Source organism: Vespula vulgaris, chromosome 11 (assembly GCF_905475345.1).
Source record: "Vespula vulgaris chromosome 11, iyVesVulg1.1, whole genome shotgun sequence".
NCBI classification, from domain to species: Eukaryota; Metazoa; Arthropoda; class Insecta; order Hymenoptera; family Vespidae; genus Vespula; species Vespula vulgaris.
Window position 1 is genome coordinate 3,229,970 of NC_066596.1, and position 16,544 is coordinate 3,246,513.

Here is a 16,544-nt window from a genome sequence, read left to right on the forward strand (position 1 = left end):
GAAACAAAAGCACTTCGTCCGGTCGTCGCACTCTCTCTTTCTCTCTCTCTGTCTCTCTTACTCTTCTTCAACGAAGGATATTATTGGAAAACTTCCATCGGTATCTCCATTGTCCCGCGAGACACGTCATGGGGGATGCCTCGTATAACATCGACCCCATTTATTTATTTATTATTTCTTTTTTTCTTCTCTCTCTCTCTCTCTTTCTCTCTCTCACTCTCACTCTCACTCTCACTCTCTCTCTCTTTCTAATTTTTTTTCTACGCAAGAATAGAACTTTGTTTATATTAGATTTATCGAAAAAGTTTTTGTATAGTGTCTTCGTTTACATGTATGCATGAATGTATCTATGAAAATTTAACAGTATATATATATATATATATACTAGAAATATTTATATATAAAAGATTGTTATATATATATATATTTTCTTTTTTCTAATGTAGTAATTTATTTGCATATATTTTGTCTCATTGATTATGAAAGACAATAATGATATCTTCGCGTTGGATATTAAACATTATAAAGAAATATTAGTAACACGTTATTATTATCTGATCATTTTCTCATAACTATTTGTAGACAAAAGATACAAGATAATACATTGTCATACATAATTATATTACATCATACTATATACTTTTGTATAGTATTTTAAATTTCATAAGAAATAACTTGAAAAATTTGGTAAATGCGAAGCATGCGAAATTGAGTGTCAACGTGTTAAAAAAAATAACAAAATAAAAAATAAATAAAAAAAGGGGGATGCATGTCAAAGGTCGTAACTCCAAGAGCAAAGCAACCAGACGACGTAAAATGGCGCGATCGTATTAGTTACGCCAATTAACGTAATTAACTGTAATTAATTAGAGTCAAAGGAGATCCTACCACGAGGAAAGAAAAAGAGAAAGAGAAATAGAGAAAGAGAGAGAAAGTATTACTCTCGTTACATAGGACGGTCAGTAGTATAGTTTCTTCGTTTGTTCGTTGATCGAGACCAACGAGAAGAAGTGTCTTTCGTTCAAACGAAACTTAATTAGAACGACCGACATTTTTTTCTCTTTCTGTTTCTCTCAACACGAATTCAACTAAAGAAACATAGGAATCTTCTTATTACTATAATTTGTACAATTAACAACGAAATTACCGACCTATTTATATCACTTTTGCAAATTTCACAAAACGATTTATCTATCTCGACGAGAATAAATAAATAAAATTTTATTGGGTCTAATCACTAAAAGACAAAAATATGAAACGTCTTTCGAATGATTATTTCTAAATTTTACACGGTGGAAAGAAAGAGAGAGAGAGAGAGAGAGAGAGAAAATTTCAATCGACACGAATGTAATCGAAGAAGGAAAACAAAAACAAAAACAAAAAATAAAACAAATAAATAAAATCATCTCACTACGATTAGTACGATTAAAATACAAAGATATCAAAAAAAAAAAAAAAAAAAAAAATTTGAACTCCCGAAAGGAAATCTCTCTAACACTTACATATATACGTATATATAGATAAAAAATGGAACGTGATTTTTAATGACGATGATTTTACGTGGCGTCGTATTGAGAGTACCATGTAAAAAGAAAGGAAAGAAAAAAGAAAGAAAAGGAAAAAAGAAAGGAAAGAAGAAAACAGATAAAGATTGTGAAAGTCACGTACACGTTTTCTATGACGAAAATAATGACGAGAGAGAGAAAACGACAGAAAGAGAGAGAGAGAGAGAGAAAGAAAGAAAGAAAGAAAGAAAGAAAGAAAGAAAAAAAGAAAGAAAGAAAGAAAGAGAAAGAGAGAGAAAAGGTAAAAGCAAAGAAGAAAGAGGAAGTTTCGGTCCGAAGGGCGAGGCTTAAGCCGAGCAAAGAATGCGGGGGAGAGAAGCGAGAGTAGAGAGTAGGGCACGGATGGTGAACAGCTGCCGTTGCCTACGGTGGCCGTTTTGTGTGAACGTGCCCCCATAACCCCCATAGCGCCGGCACCCTAGCACAGAGCCCTTCTCCTATACAACGCTTCATTCGGTTCTTCGTTGATCGATCCATCCATCCATCCATCCATCCATCCATCTATCCATCCATCCATCCATCCATCCATCCATCCATTCGTTCGTTCGTTCGTTCGTTCGAGCATCATGTAGAGTGTTAGATAGAGGAAACAAGACGCTCTTTCACGAGCTATGTAATGTACAGGACGTGCCAAAAGTTCCTAGGTGATACGAAATAGTAATAATACTATTGCATCTTGCGTATATACGAAATATTTTACGTACGTCGGAATATTTTCATTGATATCATAATATGTTACAAAGGGACGACGATATTATTATTATTATTATTATTATTATTATTATTATTATTATTATTATTATTATTATTATTATTATTATATCGTTGTTGTTGTTACGATCAACCATGAAAAATAACATCGCGTAAATATCGTCCGTTTTCGGTCTGACATAATTTCGTTCGTTGCAATATATTCTCCATAACTGTTCTCAGCGTTTGTCGCGATAAACCATGGATCTCGGTTCTAATGTTTTCTTGTAACTGTTGAATCGTTCGCGGTTTATTTCGATAAACCTTTCCCTTCAAATAACCCCATAAAAAGAAATCGGTAGCCGTTAAATCCGGCGAACGTTCGGGAAATTCGATTGCCCCTTGCTTCGATATTAATCGTCCCGAAAAAATTTCCCTTAAAATTTCCATCGTTGGCTCGGCCGTATGAGACGCGTTTTCGTCCTGTTGGAACCACATGTCCGGTTTGTCTTCCACGGCAGGACGTAGAAAATTCTTTATCATGTTTTTGTATCGTTCGACGGTAACGATAGCCGCGTTATTACCATCATCGTTTTCAAAGAAAAACGGACCTATCACGCAATCCGACGTTAATCCGCACCAAACTGTACATTTAATTGGATGTAACTGATAATCGCGTATAGCCGTCGGATTAACTGCGCCCCAAAATACGCAATTTTCTTTATTGATAATACCGTCTAAATGAAAATCCGCCTGGTCGCTCATAATCAAACGATTTAAAAAATCGTCCTCTTCTTTTACGAGTTGTTGAAAACGAATTGAAAAATTCAAACGGCTTTTGTAATCGTCTAAATGTAAATCCTGAACGAGTTGTATCTTATATGGGAATAAAAGGAGCAAGTGCCTTGAAATACGTCGCAACGATGTTCGTGATAATTCCAATTGACTAGAACGCCTTCGAGTCGAAGTTCCGGGTTCCTCGAGGACACTTTCCTCCACGCGTTGTATGTTAGCATTTGTAAAGACAGAACGTGGCCTACCGGAACGTGGCAAATCGGAAACAGTACCCTGTTGCTGAAAACGGGCAATAATGTTGCGTATAGTCATTTCCGCCGGTGCATTTTTAACGTTAAAATGTCTGCGATATGCTCTCTGAGTACTAATTATCGAACGATTATTTTCAAAGTAAAACTGGACTATTTTCGTTCTCTCGTTCAAAGTGAGCCTCTTCATCATAAACTCTCCCAGTCTTGTAGTTTAACAATCTGAAAAAAAAATTAGCCTAAAAAGTCTTGAAAAAGATTAATGGAAGCTTTGTTGTTTTTTCTTTTCATTTTTTTTTTGCTTTTTTTCTCCCGAGTATCTTTCCGTTCGTTTTTTATTTTTAAAGATCACACACGTACCTAGGAACTTTTTCTGGCGTAACGCCCTGTGTTATCGTAATATATCTATCTGCAATATATTAAAGACATTTCCGACACCCAGTATAACTCTAAGTAATCTTTTAAAACGATCGAACGATCTCGCACAGAAGGTCGATCCTGATAGGCCGAGCAAAGGAAAAGGCCAGGAGGAATCCTATGGACTGTTTCGAAAAAGAATGAGCGAGCGACCGAGCAAGAGAGAGATACAGAGAAAGAGAAATAAAGAGAAAAAGAAAGAATTCAGAGAGAAGTGAAGGAAGAGGATAGCTCGACCGCTTTTGATCCAAGGAATTAGCACGCCTGTCGACCCTGAGAGACGACGTTAGCCCGTGATTCGAGATTACAAGGAGGACGTCCTACGTCGTCACGGTTCGTTCGTGCCTGTATTACTATTGTGACGAGTGTCCGTCGCGTTTTCAACAAGATCCCTACGCTTTCATACCCTTTGGAAATGAAATCTTTCCAGTGATCGTTTAAACGTCTCTCAGACCGAGTTTCTTTCTTATTTTTATTAAATTCAACTGTCGGCCGATAATTTCGAGAGAATCCTCTTTTCTTTTCCTCTTCTTTCCTTTTCTCTTTTTTATTTCTCACGTTTTTGAACGATTGTCATATCTATCTATCGATTTCACGAGTGTCGTGTCTTTCTTCCTCGAGTTTTTTTTTTTTTAGAAATTTTTTTTTACCGAACCGATCAATATTGTATCGATATCAAACGATGTTACGGCGTATATACATTTATAATAGAATGATTACGTTGTTATAATTGTTGAAATTATATTAAAATTTTTATCGCGCGCTTGTGAGAATTAATACTTTGATAAGAAAGATCGATTTGTTAATAAATATTCTATTAATAACTTAAATATGTCGGTAATATCGAATGTTATTTTTGTGAAATTAAACGATGAAAAAGAAATATTTTTAATTATACAACAAATACATATATGATGAAAATTGAATCGGATTAATTAATTTGACATTTGAATTAGAGTTTCATTAATTCAAGAAACATTTACAATTAATATCTTCAAAATATTCTTCGCATAATTTAAACCAACGCGGTTTAACTTATTGTTCTGGATTTATTCGCACAATATATGTATATTATATATCTAACAATTGTCAATTACTCTATCCTTTCTATTTGCACGAAAATCCAAAAGCAAATTCACCGGCCACGAGTTAATTAACTCCGCTCATGTCAGATAGAACTAAGCTTTCAACTTATTCACTCTTTGGTACGAACATGTTTATATGCTCTCCAAGCTTTATTACGTTCATTTCAAATAGCGATAGAGAGACGGAAACGATGGAACTGAACTAATCGATTAAACGACTGTGGCTTTGTACGCAACGTTACTACTATCTACTACTACTACTACTACTACTACTACTACTACTACTACTACTACTACTACTATTACTACTACTATTACTACTACCAACGGAAATAACGTTGCCCGTCAAATGCATCCGGACATCGGGTTGATGTCCTATTCGTCTTGATCGTTTCGAAGGATCTATGATATTTTGGAAAAGTATAATGTTTCAAATCAATTTTTTTTTTATAGATACATATATACCCGAGTACTTATTTCCTCTAACGATTTAAATTGTCAAACATTTTCAAACAAAGCGATATTAACAGTAATAATCTCTTTAATCTTTCTTTGATCTTGTAAAATCCTAATGAAAATTATAATTATTGTATACATTGTTTATTAAAATAATTATTATGTTGTAATCGAATCATTATGCAATCAAAAATACATACATATATTTAATTAACATAATATTTGACAAAGCGTTCCTTCATCTTCGTTATGATTTTGAATCATAAAAAATACATAAACTCTATAATGCCATATAAAGCATTGGTAAAAAAAAATATATGTATAAATATTTATATAACAAATATATATATATATATATATGTAAGTGAGAATTTTTAGAGAAAATATGGATCGTACCATAAGACGTGGATACAAAAAAAAAAAAGAAATAAGACACGATAATAAAGAATGAACGAATGAACGAAGGAATGAACGAACGACGAGAGGAATATGCAAGAGGAAGAAACATCGGAGAACTGCTCGTTTTGTTCGGCAACGGTAACATCGTTGTAACACGAGAAGATATTGTCCACTTGACAACGGAGCCACTGCCTGGAAGAGAATCAGTCTTGGTGCACGTGATGATGATGTCCGATACCGGTCAGAAAACATTCATAACGTTCTCCTAACTCTTCTTCCAGCATTTATCTATAATACAACGATAATACTACCCGAACGGAATCCTATTAAATATTTACGATCATAAAAAAAAAGATCTATTAAACCATCATCTGTATCATCTGACCAATATTATCGATCTATTATCTACTGACAATGATCCGTAGAAAATTGTTGTGCCCGTTGATCCTTATTTCGTCCTTGAAATTCCATTCGTGGGTTTAGAAGGATCGACTTTAAAAGTTTCGTAATAGTTTCCAGGTAAAAAGAAGAAAGAGGGGAAAAAAAAGAAAAAAGAGAGAGAACTATAAAAAAAAATAGGATTAGGAAAGAAGAAAGAGAAAGAGAGAGATAGAGAGAAAGATAGAGAGAGAGAGAGAGAATAAAAAATGTATGCAAAGGAAAAATATGTTTCTCGAAGGAGTTGAAGGGATAGAATGAAAAAGAGAGAGAGAGAGAGAGAGAGAGAGGGCAAAAGAAGAAATTTAAAAAAAGAGACCAAAGAGAAAGCATAAAAAAAGATACAGAAAGTAAGAGAAAGAGAAGAGATAAAAATAGTAAAGGACAGGAAAAAAAGCGAATAGAGAGAGAAAAAGATAGAGAAGGGATAATAAAAGATCCGTGCAAAGGAAAAATATATTTTGTTCAAGTTGGAAAAAGATAGAGATAGAGATAGAGATAAAGATAGAGAGAGGAAGAGGTCCGTTCTTGTCCTCGTCAGACGTTTAATTTCAGGCAAAGGACCATGCTGAGTTCGCAACATCTCTCGCGCATTTAACAATGAGAAGAAGAAGAAGAACATGAAGAAGAAGAAGAAGAAAGAAAAGGAGAAGAGAGGACCTTGGAAAGAAGATGGCCCGCGACCAACTCGGAACCAGTTCTCGCGCCTTAAACGGGTGGTTCTCACGGACGTTTTAGTTCGAACCCTTCTTCGTAGTTATGCATATATCTTTTCTCTTCGATCTAATCGTTCTCTCTCTCTCTCTCTCTCTCTCTCTCTCTCTCTTTCTTTCTTTCTTTCTTTCTTTCTTTCTCTATACATATTGATCGAAAGGACAACCTTCATTTCAGAGGAAACTTCATTTCAGCTTCTCATAGACTCTAGAATATACGTATATATATATATATATATATATATATATATTTAATACTATATAACGTTTTAAAGATACATACAAACAGCGTATCTACTGGCGATATGTCGAATTAATTTCGATTAATATTTATTTTTTAACTTCTTTAAGTTTCTATTCCATCCGCCATCTTTATTCTCAACGCGTACGCGTAATATATTCTTTTCGATGGGAGGAAGATCATCTTATTTTTTTATGAGCGAATCTTTTTTTTTTTATATATATATTTTTTTCTCGTTTTTTAAGTACGAATAAATACAAAAAGATATTATATTAAAGTGTACTACGATAAAAAATATAATTATATTGGAACGCGAGAAATTCTTTGATAAGTTTGTCGTGATCGATAATGCCGATCCTAGTCTTTGTGATAATGATAATAAAATATTAAACTCACGTCTTTTCTTGTTTCCTTTTCTTTTTGTTAATTCCACTCAACATCAATGAATCATTTTCAAAATTATGAACGATTACGAGCGAGTAAAATATCATAAAATATAATCTTACGAGATTCTTCAAAATGAGATTCATTAAATCAAATTATTTTCTGTAGTCGTGCGGAAATGCGAATATTAGTATTTAAAATTGGTCCATGAATCCATAGAAATAGAAACGTAACTCAATATTGTTCTAAATTTCTTTTCTTTATCATTACATCATTTCTAACGGTAAAGTTACTCCAAACGAATTGCATTTAGTAAATGTTCCTTCGCATTCCTCGAAATTAAATTACGTTTAACAAACATACGTTTATATTTCCTCAAACTAACAACAATTAAATTAATCTCGCGAATACATTTCGAGAAGTAAAATATATAATATTATTTCAGAATAAAATTATGTTACAAACGTAATGTTTTTTGTCCTTGTCCAACGTATCTTTATATCTCGTAAAATATGAAACACATATAAAAAATCGTATAAATAAAATTATATTACAAACGTACGTTCCTGTTTTTATTCTATCTTTTCTTTTCTTTTTTTTTTTATTCTCGAGAAATATACCTGTACACAGAAGACACAATTGTTTGATTGTTTGTATAAAACGTGAAACACTTTCGATATCGATATCGATTTCGATCGATCGATCGATGATAATTTTTCCGAAGGAAAGAACGAATGTTCGCGGTAAAGTGGAAAGAAACGTGTTCGAGTTAGCGCAACCATTTCGATGTACTTTTTCTCGGCTTACACTAGATCCCGTTAGACGATCTTACCAGTGCAACAGTACGGTGCTAGCTCGAGCGTTGAAAAGGAGGAACGCAACGACAAAGCGTATCGAGTCGAGGTCGACAGCCTTTCGATTATCTCGAAAGATGTCGGACATAAGGAAGAAAAAGAAAACAAATAAAAAAGTAAATAAATAAACAAGCTAAAAAATATCTAAAGATTTCCAATTATATATCTCATTTGCTTTCATCGAAATATTATAGATCCAAATTAACAAATTTTTTCAATTCTCTGTCAGAGGATTTGATAAAGATTTATAAATAAAAAAATAATTGTTCATAGATATCTATGTATAAATAAAGCAGATTAAATTTTTCGGTGTGGAAAAAACCTATTCTATCAATTTTTTTTTTTTTTTGAACACCATATATGAAGAAACAATAATATAATACATGCAAAGGTTTTAAGAGTTTATGGTAATATGGAAAATATATAGAAACTATACAAGTATAATAAAGAGCTTAACGAAGAAGCAAAAGTGGTAATTAATACCACGGAGCAGGTCACGTTTGGTACATTTTCCTTTTTTTTTTCCCTTTTTTTTCGACCACATCCTACCACGAGTTGGGTCTTTGTCCGTTTTTTTTTTTTTTTACAACTTCCGCTCTCGATGTATCCAACGGGAGCTGATTTTTTTGTGGCTTCCATTCGCACAAAAGGCTACCTTTCGTACTATTTTACACGGAGTGCTTGTTTCATCGATTTCTTGCCGATATTTTCATCATCTCTCCGATTAAAAACCTAACGAATACACACACAACATATACAGTAACATACATATATCGAAAAATTTAATCCATTGAATGAAATTATTTTGTTTTTAATTCGAAAGCTCTCATCAAAATTGAAAAGAAATTCTCTGTAGTATATTCAGTACCTATATTCAACTCGAATTTATTAAATCTATTGGAAAGAAATTCTGTACGCTAATAGTAAAGCCAAAAGTTTGTTGGTGAATCAAAAGTGTCTCTAAGTGATTTTAAAAATCAATTACTCTTCTTTCGAGACTTTTCAGGCTTGCAGTTTTAAAATTTGATTTAAAAAAAAAAAAAAAAAAGGAAGGAAGAAAAAAGTGGCCTGAATAGTCGCGGAAAAGACCGAATTCTTTTTTAAAATCACTTAAGGACCAGCTCGCTTTTTAAAACTCGCTTAAGGCTTTTAGCCAACTCTGCATTTTTATTAATATTCGAACAAATTATATGGAAAGAAATTATTATATTTAATTAAATATAAATAGAGTCGTCTGTATAACTAAACGCCTGTTAATTAAATTGCAACAAAAATACATTCTTATTCAATTGACTTATCGTACACCTAGTATATAAACCTACAGAACATCAATCATCAAAAATATGATTTAAAAAAAAAAAAAAAGGAAGAAAAAAGTGAAGAAAACTTTAAACGAAGTTAAAAGAAGCGATATTAAAAAACAGATCCGAGATAATCTAAGAGTGAGGATCCAGTTTCCTGAAACTTGAGATTCAATGGATATCATTGAATCGAGAAGTGAGAATGTGAATGATGGAAAAACGAATCCATGGAGAAAAATTCTCGGCTTGGTACAAAGGCATAGAGATAAAAAGACAGAGAAGGAAAGAGGCAACGACAGAGAAAACGAGAGAGAACGAGAGAAGAAAAAAAGATAGAGAAAGAGAGAAAGATCGAAAGAAGAAAAAAGATGAAGAAGAAGGAGAAAGAGAAGGAGTATTAAGATGGAAGAGGGGGAGGACAAGGGGGAGGGATGGTACGTAGAAAATACGAGAGAATAGCACTTGAATAGGAACCGGAACTTGGTAGTCCGTGCTCGGAATTGACTACACGATTGCACACGTACGGCTGTGCATATGAATCGGATAAAAAAGAGAGCCGGAGGCTTTGCGGGGGAGAAGAAGCAAAGCGCCGAGGTTATCGGCACCTCATTGATTTCTTCTTCGTCTACGTTCTTGTCGTTGCACGAAAATAAATTCTATCGGTTATCGAAAGAAACATTAAGAGAAATTGATCTTACAATTGTAGTACGTAATCGTATCTGCATCTGTTCGAATTTTAATCGATAATGAACGATTGAAATATACTGAATCGATTGTAATTTTTTTTTTCTCGACATACACGAAAGTAATCTAATTTTTGTAAAATATAGTTTGTTTTAATTCTAATATATCGGTAATTAATGTTATCTCCAGAGAGATATGTTAGGGATTGTAGATATATAGATAAGATGTCGATTTAATTTATAGATGGTATACTCTTTTTCTTTGTTTCTAATTTAAGTTTATCTTATTGTAATATAGATCTATTATAGGTTTACAACTTTTATATATATATATATATATATATATATATATATATACATATCCTTTTTTTATTTCTTTTTTTCTTGTTATCGTTTTAATTTCAAAGCATCATAAATTTTTTACCACTGCGTTAGTCACGTTCGAAGAAAAGCGTTTTCAATCGTTCGCGGGAATTTCTTTACGACGATGATAAGCTTCCATTCTTGTTAGCATCCTCGCACGATCACGATACGTCATGCAAAGATGGATTAGTCACGAATCAAGACCTACAACTTTTGTTTCTCGCAGTGATTTGCTTATGCTAAACGACTTTGCCAGAATGGAAAAAATTTCTTCCTTTTTTTCTCATTTTTTTTTTTTTCCTTTGCATGATTATTATAAATTTTTTAAAATGGAACGAACGTGTACGTAGTTATATATACATAGGTATATACAGAGTGAGTCAAAAGTTTCCAGACGATCTTAAAAATCAATTATTACTCTATTTCGTAACTCTTTAAACTTACAATTAGCGTTGCAATTTTAAAATTAAAAAAATAAAGAAAAGATTAGCCTAAAAAGCATCAAAAAAGATTAATTGATTTGTACAATCAGTTAGGAACTTTTAGTCCACCCTGTATACACACACACAAGTCTGTATCGAGAAACGATCAAGAAACGTATGTATGTGTATATAATATATACATATATGCATCAAGGTCACATGAGAATTTAATTCGTATTGCAAATGATCAGCAAATATTCATCCTATGTCCCTTATGTGTAAATCAAAACGATAGTATATATGTATATGGTTTGTTAAAAAAATTCTATTTCGTTAAATAATTTAATTAATATTTGCAAAAACAACAACAACAACAATAATAATAATAACAATAAAAATTAAAAATAGAAAAAAGAAATTTATCAATTAAATTTATTGATAAAATAAAAATGACACGAAAGAAGTTTCTCTGTTGATTCTAATAAAATTTCGTCGTTATCTCTTCCTCTTCCTTAATCTAATAAATGTATCTATACATGTACATATATATGTATATGTACGTACGTATGATGTGTGTATATTTATATACATGTCATACATATAATTTGTGAGAGCGAATCTTGTTCCTTTTTTTTTTTTTATTTCTTTTTCTTCTTTTATGAAAAGAAACGAGACGACGAAAAAAGGAGAAAGAAAATTTCCAAGATGATATTACATAGAAAACGTAGACCTTGAATGAGCAATAAGAAAGAAGACAGAATCTGAACTTTGTAATTGGCAGACAATGAGATTAATTTATTACCCTCGGGGATATGCTTGAGATACTTAACAGGCAGCCTACTCTCCTTTATCAACGAAAGAGAAAGAGAAAAAGAAAGAAAGAAAGTGGTAAAGAGAGAAGTAACCTCAATTTCTAAAATTCAAACCAATAATAACAATTTGATCCCAATAAAAAGAATATCATACAATATTTATAATAAAGAGTGAGAAGTGAAACGAAAAAAAAAGAAAAGAAAAGAAAAAATAAATAAATAAATAAATAAAAAACAGACATACGAAATATCAGATGACGGTCGATCGTTTTAAAAAGAGATAGAAAATCGAACAGAGAGGTTATGTCGACGTGCAGATCATGTATAAAAAAAAATGGAAAAAGAAAGAAACGAAGATGTGAAAAAGAATAAAAAGTATTCTTTTTTTCATTCGCCAACGGGTTTGTAATTTAGGTTGACCCAGCTAACCTTGAATCAAGTCGGTCGTGTGTTTCATCGTTCAACAAACGCGACATGTAAGAGAGACGGAGAAAAAGCGGAAGAGTAAGAGAGAGAAAGATCAAACGAATACAACTGAAAATACACTAACAAGACAAAAAACATATACCATAAAAAATATTCATTCAAGCTTGTCCTATACTATACATTAATAATAATATTAATAATAACAATTATTGTTTTTCTATTCGATAATTATGAGTTGATTATATTTCGTATAAAACAAAAAAAAAAATTAATAAAAATGCACACACGTATATATACACACATACGCACGTACAAAATCCAGATTGTCACACTAATCAGAAATAATAGTAATTAATCGTAATAGTAATTAGAAGATTGGACCAATGAGAGAGATCAATAATGTTCTCGTCGAAATGAATTTCATTATCTCTAAGTACGATCGAATGTGCACCAATCAGGAGGGTCGCTTTCTCGATCGACCAATCAGAGTCTCGTATTTCACGATATCACCATTCTACGAACAAACTTTCTCGGTGAAGAAGAAGCAGAAAAAGAAGAGAAAAAGATGAAGGAGAAGGAAGAAAGAAAAAAAGAAAAATGAAACGTTAAGATAACCTAAATTGTAATAATAATCTTTGATGAAAAGAAAAAAACGTATACATGTATCTTTACAAAGGTTATTTAACGTTTGTTCCAACGATTAACAATACAAAGAAACTAAAAATATTAATATGAAAATATACACATAATTATAAATGTAAACGAATTAAAAAAAAAAGAAAAAAATTAACGAATTATATCGTTTCTATACGATTCCTGTCTAAATATTCTAAAATATCTTAGTAAAGAAAAAGAGGGGAAAGAAAACGAAATGTATAAAGAAAAAAAAAAAAAAAAACATGCTCCTCCATATTGCTAACGTTTAATATATCATTTTACTATTACGAAACAAAATTCTATAGGAATTATCGAGAGAAACATTGAAACGTTCATCTGAAAGAGATATACGTACACATGTATATGACGACGACGTATATACGCATAAAACAATAATAATATTTTCTTATCGTGTATTACATATACGTACACATATACATACACGTATTTAACGCGTAAAGGAAAAAAAAATGTCGCGTCTCTATTGCGTGTTATTTTAATAATTTCGAGAAACTTTTCGTGATGAATAATATAATATCCATTTTCGTGATTGTGTAGAAATCGGTGGAGGATATTTCGAACGAACGAACGAACGAACGAACAAATGAGAAAAGAAAAAAAGAAAGAAAAAAAAAGAAAAAAAGAAGGAAGGAAGGAAGGAAAGAAGGAAGGAAGGAAACGAAGAAGACGAGAACGCCGCCTGTCAACGACGAGAAGATAGAGAAAGATAGATAGATGGAGAAAGAAAAAGAGAAAGAGAGAAAGAAAGAAAGAAAGAAAGAAACGATCTGCGTCGCGCCTAATTTCTATCCATGCATATCGTTGCTAACAAAAGATACGAAGTTTGATACTTTTTTCTTTCGCGTAGGACGACCTTCATAACGACGAAAAAAAAAAGAAAAGAAAAGAAAAAAAAATACGATAGGTGATTCGACTCCGATCGATCGTGAAGATATTTCGAAGGTATTACGACGATAGGATCCTTCTCTTTCACGTGTTCGTGAAAGAACGTATACTTCGACATGAACCGGCGTCACCCGGCACAAGCAAGGGAAAGCAAAGGCAAGGCAAGGCAAGGCAAGGCAAGACGCGTTCGGGGTTTGTGAAGGGCAGCCACTGAAAAAAGCTATGCTTTTTCTTTTTTCTTTCATCGTTTCTTTTCTTTTCAGTATTCGTTCTCCTTTTTCCTCTTTCTAACTCTTTTTCCATTTTATTTAGCCGATCGGAAAGTAAACGTTTTCTCGTTCGGATCTAACGACACGATTGATACGTGATTCTGTACGCGATTTAGTCGGGCGGGCGGTTAGACGGGTAAGCGGATGGACGAGGGGTATAGAAATAAGGGAAAAAAAAAGAAAAAAATATATACGTATATATATGTGTATATATATATATATATAATATGAAAAATGTGTACTTACCGGTAAGGACGACCAAATTATCCAGAGGAAATTTCTAAGAATAAAAACGGGACTTCTCGCAGTGTTACTGGCAACGTCACTTCACTCCGTCTCTCTAAGCCGGTCACTGCGCCTGTGTGTCCGTTGTATACTGCGACTCGAAACTCGTCCTTCCTTCTGCCGTTACAGTGCTGCCATCTTCTGGCGTACTTTTCAAACGGTCCAACTTATGTACTCTAAGGCGAGCCTTCTGATTGGTCGAATTATTTGCGCTCCCGCGAAAACCGTAATACCATAGTCAAAATGTATATACGTTTACATATTTGTATAGATATATATATAAATAAAATAGATATTATATTGTATTTTGTTTTTCTAATATTTAATCGAACAAATATTACTACTGGTGATAATCTTTTCTTCCTTTTCTTCTCCTTTTAGAAGGAGATTTATCTTCTCGATTTATTTGTTATTACGTTACACCATGAAAGGTAAATCCATATTCTTCTTACCATTTCCAACGTATAAAAAACCGTAATGAGGGGTACTCAACTTGTGATAAAATGTCATTCCAGGCCAATATAAACTGTGTAGGATAATTAAACGTGCTTCCAAAATTAGTTGCAGATTCCAGCATCCTGTAAGTTGTATATTATATTTTCTTATATCTCGTGGTAAATACATATATAACAAAAATGGAAATATTCATTCGATAGAATCGTTCGAGGTTAACATATTTTTCTATTAATACATTTTCGAACACGAGTAAGATAATTTCAATACCATGAGGAACATCCAGATCGATGGTATCAAGAAAATCGGTAGCATAATTGTAATCAGGTCTTGATAACAAATTAGTATTCCATTTTTGTTGTGGTGGGCGTGCATGTAAATAGGATTTAAGATTAGATGCGTCTGGTAAATCTAATCCCTCGAATGCTACGTTTTCTACGATATCTCCGTTCGAACATTTGAACCATCCACCACGAGGAATAATTGCTGCATCTTCTCTAATTGTTTCAACGATAGTCGCTAAACGATCTTCCTCCTTTAATTCCCTTGGTATAGGTTCCTGGAAAAAAAAAAAAATAAAATAAAATAAAATAAAATAAAATAAATACGTAAAAATATAGAACGTTAATAAGATTTTCCAGATAAACGATAAGATAATTGCACGATGATCCAATTATTATACGTTGTAATAATGTTTAGGATCTTCGTTTGGTGGAAATGGTGGATTAGAATCGTAAACATTCGTAGCAAACGATGGTTCTCCTTCGAATTTGTTAACGGCCAGAGGTGTTAAAAATTTTGCATATTTTTGTGACTTTGGTAATAACAACCAATTTAATCCATCCATACTGTATAGAGATCGAACAATTATTTATATTTTAATTATATATCGTTTAATGTTTTTTCTTTTTTTTTTCTTTTTTTAATTAATTTATTATTTTTTTCTTTTTTTACGTAGACCTTTCTTTATAACCTGTAGTAATATATTTGTCCGTTCATACAATCTTTCTCGTATCCAAAAGCGATGTGATAATCTTTTTGTATGCCGTTTATTTTACCCCAATAATAACATTTTCGAAAGTGATTTTCTTTTTGTAATATCAAGAGGGAATTTTTTAAAAGCTGAGAAAATTCCGTGCTTGTGCATATTCCCGCGTAACCTAAAATATCGACGGTATCCAATAATTTTTGATATTCCATTTATTCTCACTATATCCTCGAGAATTGTTTTGAATAAGACGAATATATCGAAAAATGTTTCGTTGTATAATTCTTATAAATAGTAAAAATGAAATTGAATTGTTAGAAGATGAGTATATGTTTATGAGTGTTGCACAATTGTACGATTTATGAGACTTGATCGAAGACGTATTAAATTCAATCTTTTGTATAAAATTAAAGGGATTAAACGTTAATTATATTTATTATTAGATCATTATAAAACAATAATTGATAATCGATCCGTGAAGCTAGCGTCGTTGTATCTCTATGCTTTCGTGGTTAAATTTCGTGTGTAAATATTACAGCGCCATCTTATTCATAAAAGAGAACTTTAGAATAGAAACAAATAACAAATTTCTTTTTGCTGGTTAATACGTGTAAGTTGTATTAATATTATATAAAAAGAAGATAACAATTTTTTCAGCAACTTACCTTACAATTACTTCTTCATCTTCTTGTTT

The 16,544-nt window shown here is 32.3% G+C and overlaps 1 protein-coding gene across 2 annotated transcripts; it reads right to left on the reverse strand.

The window, feature by feature from the left end:
* Positions 1 to 443: 443 nt before the first annotated feature.
* Positions 444 to 16,523, reverse strand: LOC127067590 (radial spoke head protein 9 homolog). Of its 2 annotated transcripts, XM_051002691.1 has the most exons (5): positions 15,836 to 16,523; positions 15,545 to 15,710; positions 15,133 to 15,421; positions 14,371 to 14,987; positions 7,781 to 9,017 (listed from the first exon to the last, which is right to left on the reverse strand). In XM_051002691.1, exons 1-4 carry the CDS (start codon positions 16,060 to 16,062, stop codon positions 14,827 to 14,829), a joined length of 843 nt encoding a protein of 280 aa, XP_050858648.1. In that variant the 5' UTR covers positions 16,063 to 16,523; the 3' UTR covers positions 7,781 to 9,017; positions 14,371 to 14,826. The 2 variants fall into 2 exon arrangements, with proteins under 2 accessions (XP_050858647.1, XP_050858648.1); XM_051002690.1 differs by lacking the exons at positions 7,781 to 9,017; positions 15,133 to 15,421; positions 15,545 to 15,710; positions 15,836 to 16,523 and adding an exon at positions 444 to 3,520 and having other exon boundaries at positions 14,371 to 14,813.
* Positions 16,524 to 16,544: the final 21 nt, after the last annotated feature.

What these genes read in the sequence shown, in the direction of transcription:
- LOC127067590 (XM_051002690.1), bottom strand. Translation starts at nt 3,491, where the DNA reads ATGATGAAGAGGCTCACTTTGAACGAGAGAACGAAAATAGTCCAGTTT.